Source organism: Sinocyclocheilus grahami, unplaced genomic scaffold (genome assembly GCF_001515645.1).
Source record: "Sinocyclocheilus grahami isolate Dianchi unplaced genomic scaffold, SAMN03320097.WGS_v1.1 scaffold508.1, whole genome shotgun sequence".
In the NCBI taxonomy this organism is placed as follows: Eukaryota; Metazoa; Chordata; class Actinopteri; order Cypriniformes; family Cyprinidae; genus Sinocyclocheilus; species Sinocyclocheilus grahami.
The window spans coordinates 1,437,631-1,447,871 of NW_015505687.1; the positions used below are offsets into that span (position 1 = coordinate 1,437,631).

A 10,241-nucleotide genomic window follows, 5' to 3' on the forward strand; every position below is an offset into this window, starting at 1 on the left:
TATATATATATATATATATATATATATATATATATATATATTAGGACGCCACATAAATATAAGTACAGTATACCTAATTTGTTTACCTAATACCTGCAATTTATAGCTGTATTAATGAAAAGGACTTAAGCTCTGGAATATGCAATCTGATATGCAATATTCGTACTCGCACACTCAAATATTTTCAATGGACTCTCTACAGCCCTACAGATCAGCCTGCAGGAAAGAAGCCTTACCCAGAATGCCACTTCACTTCCCCTGACTCTAGCATATAATGTAAAAAGTAGAATTCACATTATACCTGTTAGTTTGACTGACTGACAAAAATCAGATTGGTATGATTTCAGTCACACTAAAGCATTTACAAGACATTTTAAAATGATAAGTTATTAGTTTGATCCAATTTTTAAAGTGCATGTGAACAGACTTGCGGTGCAAACATTTAGATCAAATGAGATCTAAATGTGCTAGCTAATACACAGTTGCAAATGTATTTTCAAAAATGAGTACAAAGTAAATGCTGCATGGGGAAGTTCTGTACCGAAAGCAGGCTGTGGCATTCAGTCTTTGAGGTTCAACATGTTTCAGCCAATTTCCTGGAGTCAAACTGAAGTTGTTCTCTGAGAATGTCCAATATGTGTCAGGCATTACTTTTTAAAAACCGAAAGCCTCAAACTTCTTCATTTCAAATTTAGACAAGAGCTGTTTTGGCAACACATCCTGCTGTGTTAGATTACCGTTCCCATCTAAAAAGGGTCGGAGAGCTCAAAATACACACTGCACAGAGATCATCATCACATCTGTCTGCAGAAACAAGTGTAAACACTCAAGGGCTGTTATTAAAGTACTCTTTAAAAAGAGGTTAGCATTACTGTAATACAGTACAGTGGTCACATATACTGGGGTATGTACATAGAACACTGAGAGATCAAATCAAACACTAAACAAATCAAACTAATTGTTTATGATGTATTTGTACTTAAGTTCCACTCCACATTTGCATCACTACAGATTGTATAAGAGCCCTGCTCTTCCTATTGAGCTACAAGGCCTTTCACAGTTTTATAAAGTGCATGCAAATACATAGCGGCAGACACTGTATTTGCATGTTGCTGTTACTTCTCCATTTGGTCAATGTACCGATAAACCTACAATCTTTCCCCAGCTATGATGAAAGACTACTTCACATAACACACATCTGAGTGGGTGTTTTAAATTTCGGTGTGTGTACGCCTGAGAGAAAGGAGCATGTATGTTTGAACTTTTGTATCAGTGTGTTTCCTAAAGACTACCGAGTTATTCTTGACAGAGTTTGAGATATGAAGGGTGAGACACGTTATGTAGACAGGACAGGAAATTAGACATGGACATAACCATGTGAATGACAGTCTAAAACTGAACTTAAATGACACCTAAGAGTCTTTACAGAGGAAATACATGCAATATTAGTCTAATGGCCAGTTGTACACAACACTCGTGACACAAAATACTGTCATAATTGATGTAAATTAATTATACATTGCCTTTTCATTTCTTTGTGAAAATGCAGCATAATTCAACAGAGGAACATTCCGATAATTCAACTTTAATGGCATATTTGCATAAATGTTAAATTTTCTGTTTATTTATGACTTGCGCAATTTTATGACGCCTGACATTTCAAGTTTGTGCGCATTTTTAACTAGCCGTGACATACAATAAACCATTGAATGTGAATGAATGGACCAAAATTTACATTGAACACAGAACTGAGTGAGTGTGTGTGTGTGTCTAATCTATTCCACCCTGAGAACAGGCCAAAATCCTTCTACAAGAGGGCATTATATACAACTGGACACAAGCATTTTTGGGAAGGCACAGAGACTAGCTTTATCTCTCAGATGACTGAATTTCCAAACATGGGGAAATGTACTGAACTTCCAAACTTAAGAAATGAAGCACATTTTTAAGTAAGTTGCACAATTGAGGCCAGAGCTTCTGTTTTATTTACTTTCTTGTTTGAACAGTGAGCACCACTGAGCCTCAAAGCTATTCAAAAATGTAGCTAGTTAAGCTATCAAGAAATGTACAGAAACATTACAAGCTAGAAGCTATATTAGTATAAGAAGCAATACTTCTAATTATATCTAACAGGTATTTAAAATAATAATAATAATAATAATACAAAGTCATCAAAGTTCAAAAGTCAATAGCAAAATTATATTGCAGATAAGTGTGTGTGTGTGTGTGTGTGTGTGTGTTTAAATAAATTAATAATATGTGTGGTGGTTTAAAAAAAAATCAGATAATGTGAGCATACCTAATTTTAACCTACAGCCACTATACTGTAAAGACAAAGCATCTCTAAATTATAGGCTACACAAAGATCAACATTAATATATATTAACATATTAACTTAAAAACTTAGTGCATAATAAAACATTACAGTATGTTTAAACTGTTAAAATACTGTTCCAAACTTGTCTAACTGTGTCATTCACATAGCACAGTTAAAATTGTAAAAACATTCTGTGGCGGTGACATACCATATGTGATATTTACCACAGTGCAGAATAATTCATATAAAAACATGGCTATACAGTACTGTTTTTGACAGTTTTGATACTTCTGGACAAAAAAATATCTGTACCTGCAGTACAGAGTCATTTAGAAATGTTATTTGTTTCAATTGGTTATAGGTAAAAATTCACTCAATCCAGTGCTTTTTATGTTATTCTGTATCCTGTCACTGAGTTTTACTGAGTTACTACCTCAGAAACCACATCATTTAATTTAGTGAGTGAACTGTATGACTCAGGCTGAATTGCCAACCTGTTTGACCAGTTCACTAAGAAGCAGATTCATTCACGAATTTAACATTGTTGTGATTCTAAACAGCTGACAGAACAATACTTGACTGCGGAAATATTGTAAGGCTAAATGTAACGCTGTGGGAATTGTCTCAGTAAAATATCTTGTAATTAACATCTTGTAATTCACATTTTTTTCACTGTAGATTATATTTATATTATTTATGTGTGTGTGTGTGTGTGTGTGTGTGTGTGTGTGTGTATGTATGTATGTATGTATGTATGTATGTATGTATGTATATATGTATGTATACAGCCTATATAAAAACAAAACTTTTTAAGTAGAACAAATTCAATATCAATATGTATCGCGATATAATTTTTTTCAATAACGGTGATATGATTTTTAAACACATTTCCGATATTTCGATATACATTACCAGTGTTTCCCATACATTGATTTATTTGTAGCGTTTGACTTCGTTGAATAAACACGAGCACTGTACGTTTCAAAATCAAAACATGGCGCGGGTGTTTTATATGAATGTATCTCTAAAGGAAACCGACTGTCTTCAGAATAGTTTAGATGGCATTTTTATCTGATAAAGTAGCGTTCATGAGCGGAGCTGCTTTGTTTACAGCCATTTTAGCAAATGGCTGCAATATAACAAAGAGTGAAAAATTTAAGAGGGTCTGAATACTTTCCGTACCCACTGTATATACAGTATATATATATATAAAAAAAAAAACATGACACTCACATCATGAGCAATGTTGTGTTCAGCTCAGTATTCTGGGTATAAATGTTTGACGCTTGAAACAGAAATTTCATAAACTTCACTAAAACACCAAATAATTAACAATAATAGAATATTCCTCCTAAGTATAGTTTTATTTATTCATTTTTAACCCATGTATATAACTAAGGATATGTACAATATGCACATCAAGCTATCCATCCGTACAGCCAAAATGGCCTAGCACATGACAAAAAAAAGACTCCTGCTGCGAATATTCTTCTTCAAAACAGCAACACCACCCATAATAACGGTTATCGCTATAGATGGCTGCAGTGATTAGAAATGAGAGAGGGAATGGTGGGGATCTAGACCGCAGTATATATATATATAAAAAAAAACATGACACTCACATCATGAGCAATGTTGTGTTCAGCTCAGTATTCTGGGTTTAAATGTTTGACGCTTGAAACAGAAATTTCATAAACTTCACTAAAACACCAAATAATTAACAATAATAGAATATTCCTCCTAAGTATAGTTTTATTTATTCATTTTTAACCCATGTATATAACTAAGGATATGTACAATATGCACATCAAGCTATCCATCCGTACAGCCAAAATGGCCTAGCACATGACAAAAAAAAGACTCCTGCTGCGAATATTCTTCTTCAAAACAGCAACACCACCCATAATAACGGTTATCGCTATAGATGGCTGCAGTGATTAGAAATGAGAGAGGGAATGGTGGGGATCTAGACCGCAGCTCTACATCACAGTTTCCCCTTTTCTCCTCTACTGCCCACAGCGGTTTATTCTTCCTAAATGGGCCGGGCACTATTTTCATGAGACATTCATGCAAAACACTGTACTTTCCTGGTGGTGTTAATTACTACACATCAAGGATTAACGGCATTTGGCACGCACATTTGCGCAAGAGGAGAGAACAGAGATTTCCTCTATATCAGGCAGTGGAATCATCATTTGGTTTCTCGTGAATCAGTGCAGGCCATTCCTTAAAATCACAGGTCTTATCTAGGTTTGGATAAAACTGTCCATGACGTCTCCACCCAGTACGCCAGCAGCTAATAAGGTTATGGTATAACTTAAACAAAGGCACGGCTTCTTTTTCAGAGGCGACAGGCAAACAAAATTCTTTTGCAACAACAGAAGTGAACTCCATTTGTAAAAGGCGATATCACATGACACTATCACATCTACACAAGGAGAAATGGGGTCAGAATCCGGTATCTGGTTGAGGTTATTGAAAATAAGAGAACATTTTTCATCAATAAAGCATGGTCAGGACAAAACCTATCCCAAAAAGTCCTGCTGTCAGCTTGCCAGTCTGTCACACCAACGCAAACTGACTGAGATGAGATGAACCTAAGAAATTTGCATAGATAACGGTTGCACTTCTGGTTTAACAGAACACAATGGAAAATCTTCGCACATACTTAAATTCACCATTAATCATTTAAAACCGCTGATGCCAGACATCTTAGTCATACTTACAGTCGTATTCATTAAACCGATAGCTATATGGAAATATCAGCTTACTAACTAGCCTATTGTGCACCAGTGTGCACCAGTGCCTGCGGACAAGAGTCTTGGGGAAGAGTTTGTAAGTAGGAATAGAAGTTATTGACAACTTTCTATGAATTACACTTCCCTCAAATAAACTGAAGATAATAGTTGTGTTTGTTGTTGTTGTTGTTGTTATCCCACAAAAACAGCACATACGTCGTCAGATAGTTTCATTATATTTCAAAGTAGAACAAAACGTATATCGAAGTTCCAAAACAACTTTAAACATTAGTTCAAACTTGTAGGAGAACTTCAGAAACTGATGAGGTTCAGTCACACAGGATGCCATTTAGGCAAGCATGGTTCATTTGAACAGAGACACGAAACTAGTAGCTACTTTAAAGTAGCAGTTTTTAAAAAGGAGACGAAACGAACGCGGATCTAAACATCAACACTCAACGCTTAACAAGACGAGAAAACACACACACACACACGTCTGGTCAGCTATCCTTGTGGGGACTCTCCATAGGCGTAATGGTTTTTATACTGTACAGACCGTATATTCTATTGCCCTACACCAACCCTACCCCTAACAGGACCCTTTCTGCATTTTTAGAGTTTCAAAAAACTTAATTCTGTATGATTTATAAGCTTTTGTACCCGTGGGGACCACAATTTAGGTCCTCACCGTGACACGAGTCCCCATGAGTCTGTGTGTAGTCAGGTTTAAGTCCCCACCAGGATATATAAACCAGTACACACACACACACACACGCACACAAATAAATAAGAAAAACTTACCGAGACGAGCACAGCAAACAATACAGTCGCACGGAAGACACTGGCCTGAAGTAAATAATGTTGACCCATAGTGGCAAAAAATAACAAACCAAAAGGTTTATGTCATTTCATAATTTGGTTAATTTCTCAGTGTCTTTGTTCGTCTTTATTTCTATCGTGCAAGATGAAAACGCCGCTGAGGTGCGATGCTGCTCATTCCTGCTTCAGGTGCTCCTGAACTTTTCTCCTCTTGACTCTTTCTCTTCGCTGAGTGATGAGGGCAGGACGAAACGAATAGCCCCGCCCCCAAGACTTCAACATTTCAAACAGCACCAGCGGACGTTCACCCTTTATAAAGACCCTGTTACAGGCGTCAGAGCAGGCAAGGGAGGTTAAACCTTCTCAAAAATGCATACAAATGGGACGTAACAACGAAGATGGTGTAGTTAACTTTTGCTTTAATCAATTCACTACGGATGTGCAGAATTCAAATGAATTTAAACCTTTTTATAACCCTTTAGCCCAGTCAAGTTTTAATTTACATTCATGCATTTGGAAGATGCTTTTATCCAAAGCAATTGCAGGTATATCAGTTCATGGTGACCGTGATTTCACCAAGTACAACATGTTCCTGGATCAACATCCTTGTTGATCCTGGAACAACATTCCAATTAGCCAATCAGAATTGAGAGATAACTTTTCAGGAAATTTCATCTGTTTTAGGCTTATGATCAGGGTTAGGTGCTTCTACGCCCTTGTTAATCAGCTATCATTTCACACTGATTTTAGGAATAAATTATGGGTAGGGTTAGGTTTAGGGGTAGGGATTGGGTTTAGTCTATATTTTTGGACAGTTATGTTGATCCAGGATCAACAAAATATGTTGATCCAGGAACATGTCTTACTTGGCAAAATCACGGGGACCATCAGTTCATGCCCTGAGAACCGAAGCCAAGACTTTAAAATTGCTAGCACCATATTACTGTTTGAGCTACAGTTATGACGTTAATACGAATGTTATACTAGCTGTTAGAGCGCAATATAAACTGTGGTTAAGACAACAGGTCAAGAGAAATTTTAAAACATAGCCACACAATGATCTTAAAACAAGTGAATGACAAGTTGCCATAGTGAAGGCTTATAGGATGGAAATAGCTGCAAATACTTATGAAAGTAGAATGTGTCTCCCTATTCATGTATAAATGATTATAATGTTAACAGGTCATTAATTATCAAAAATATTTTAAGATATCAGAGAGCAATTATATGTGTCGCTGAGAATTATTATCAAGTAATAAAACCTTTGTTGTTTCCGTCAGTATTAAATTACATATTAACTTTCTCAAAAAAAAAAAAATCCTTCATGGACCGCAACTGTGCATGGATGTCTTTTGAAATGTGATACTATCACAATAATCAGTAGGTTTAAAGAATCAACATCATTGGTCAAAAAGTAGGCCTATGTGTACTCTGTGATATTTAAGTGATAGTGAAGCCTAAGCCAGACACTAGATACTAATCACAATTCCACAACATTAGGCCTACAATATCATAATACTAATAATTTTTTTGTTAGTGCCAATTTTGTGAGCAACTGCTCTGTTGAAGAAATCAAGAGGAGCAGCAGTAGCACCCTCCAACAACAGTGCTACACCTACACAGTGTGTCACACAACACATATTTCAAGGCTTGCTAAAAAAATTCAAGTCTTGCTAACCATCTCACTATTAACTAGTTCTTTAAATATTCGTTATAAAAAAAAAACACATTACTTCATTATGTGTTTGTAAGGATTGTCTACTGATTAGGAGTGTTGTACATTTTAACAGTAGTTTAGGTGCAGAGTTCATTGAACTAGTATCATAATACTTAGCCCAACAGATCTGCCTTCCTGTTTGTCAATTAGGACTGTTGCATTTATGGCTTCTAAGCACTAGATTGAAAGATTACATTTCCATACAATTGCAGTAATTTTGAGGTGTCATTCAGTGTTACAATACAGCTATTTCAAGGACACACTATAGTAGTATTTACAGTCATTGGGCCTTTGAATAGCCCACACAGGGTTATAAGTGGCAGTGTCATCAACCATGATTTGTTGAGGCATTTCAAAAAGAAAGCTTTGTAACATCAATCCAAAGACCATTCCAAGCTTCAGATCGCATTAGGAGCTATTTGTGCAGAAATCCAGATAATCAAGGGTTCAACTTTTTTTTTCCACAACTGTAAGTTTCTTTTTGTTTCAGCTGAACAGTTCAGCAGCAATCTTGATGATTTGCTACATCAGCCCCATAACAATGTTTCATTGTAAATGCTTGTGGGCGCAGTTTTCTCTGCTTTGTGGAAGAGAGAGACAGCGCATATTAAGACACGAGCACGCTCACGCACGCACTCAGACCCTCCTCATTGTGATTGTCAGGACAGAGAGGCGGGCTCTTATGGAGGGCCGCTGCTCGGTTCTGCAGCGACTGCAGCGTCTCCCGCTGCCTGCTCTTCCTCCGCGCGCGTCTGTGATGTGAATATTAATGATGCTGCGCGAATCTCCGCGCTCATTTCCACCGCTTTCACCCATCTGAGAGGTAAGAGCGCATCCGTGTTTCGCCGTGTACGGTGCGGTTTGCATTATTATTCAGTGTCCATTTGATGCTGTGGAAGCGCGCGTCATGTTTTTTGGCGATGCTTAAGTATTGTTCTCAATGAAGAGGCGAAGCGAGTCAATGCGAGGTCTTTCAGTATGGTGCCTGTACACATATTTATACGGGCTGTTTCGTTCTTTAAAACTACCTCAACGTTGGGATGTGTCATTCAAGCTATCACAAGTAAACATTTGGTGGTCTTTGGTTGGTGAACACAATGACTGGTGGTACATCGAAAGAAATGGTCTTTATGTTTATGGGGAAAAAGAAAAACATGTACTTTTTCAGTATGTTTATAGCTAAGGAGGATCATTTTACAGAACCCATTGGATGGGTTTTTGGGAGATAGAGGGGATGCATTTGTGATCCTTAAATGGCATTCAACAAGTGTAGACTATCTCATTCTGCTATGTGCCTGATATTCTCCAGATAGGCTGCCATCCTGTGTGTGTGTGTTTGTCTAACTGTTTGCTTGACTATGTGTGTGGGGGCTCTATGCAGTCAGACTATTATATTTTCAGCTTCTTTTTTTTGAGCTTTCGTTTGAATAATTCAGACTTTGGGTCAATATAATGACTGTTAGTGCAGGAATTATTTTTAGAAAGGGATGTTTGCTTTTAGTCAATGTATTAAGCCAATGAGACTATATTACATGGGAAGGGAGACTGGTCCAAATAATCCTCTGGCCATGATTTCGGTCTCTCTCGCGCTCTCTCTCTCTCGTTCTTTCTCTCCCATCTGTGGCCCTGTGTTTGTCGTTTCTTTTTCTGTAATGTATACAACCAGATAATCACATCAGCTATGCATTTCAGAGGTGGAGAACGAGACAGAGAGGTGGGTTCTTTGGAAACCATGCTCTCATTCATGAAAATCAAAGGTGGAGCGCAATATTGGGCCCAGTCTGCAGAACAAAAGCACACTGATTTAACTCATCCAGCATAAAGCATAATCCTCTCATACAAGCAAGCACAATGAAACACCGGCCTTATAGTGTAGGGCTATTAAGCAGGCAGCCTCTCTCTCTCTCTCTCTCTCTCTCAATCTCTGTCTCGCTCACTTTCTCATGCTGTTCTCTTTAATCAAAACTCTTAACATAGAAAAATCGGTATTTCCATTAGCTAATTCATTGCTGAGGGGAAAAAAAATCCTTTATTGATACAGACTTCTAATGTGTCCAAAATAAAAATAAGGCCATGTTAAACTGCCAACTGTTATTGCCATCCATTGTTGTTGTTAAAAGCGTTGCTGACATATTAACTTTGTTTTAATCTCAGACTATAGTTCAGTATAGTGTGTAGGACGTAGAGTCTGCCTCATTTTACAGTGCGGAGGCCGTGGAATATGTCTACATTGTAAAAAATGACCGTGAATTTAACGGTAAACGACTGTAAAAATGCTACAGTAAAAACCTGTTAAATGGTTAACGGTAAATTCCCCTTCTATATACGGTGAAAAACTGTATTGGACATTACATGTATTGGACATTAATTTTACGGTAGTATACCGTTTTTGGAAGTGAAAAAGACCGTATAATTTACAGTGAATAACCGTAAATTGACATTCCCAGAATTCCCTGCATTACATTTCAAATTTGATGTTTTTTTTGTTGAAATAACTATGTTTCTTCTTAGTTTTTTCTTATCAGTTTTGTATATTAGGGTTGTGTGTTACACCTAATGTTGTTAAATGAATGTTTATTGCATTATTTCAGTTTCATGTGTGTTACCATGATGGTGTTTAGTGTTTGTGTGAATGACTACTGTGCACCTT

The 10,241-nt window shown here is 37.0% G+C and overlaps 2 protein-coding genes across 2 annotated transcripts in view; one reads left to right on the top strand and one right to left on the bottom strand.

The window, feature by feature from the left end:
- Positions 1–6,082, bottom strand: part of LOC107554646 (receptor-type tyrosine-protein phosphatase eta-like) — a 32,385-nt gene extending 26,303 nt beyond the window's left edge. Inside the window, exon 1 of the mRNA XM_016237231.1 lies at positions 5,857–6,082. Coding sequence (XP_016092717.1) covers positions 5,857–5,925 — 69 coding nt within the window. The 5' untranslated portion in view covers positions 5,926–6,082. The remainder of the gene's footprint in view (positions 1–5,856) is intronic.
- A 2,213-nt stretch (positions 6,083–8,295) lies between these two features.
- LOC107554596 (tyrosine-protein phosphatase non-receptor type 5-like) overlaps positions 8,296–10,241 on the top strand; it is a gene marked incomplete at its 3' end in the record, with an annotated part of 10,605 nt that continues 8,659 nt past the window's right edge. The window contains exon 1 of the mRNA XM_016237158.1: positions 8,296–8,414. The remainder of the gene's footprint in view (positions 8,415–10,241) is intronic.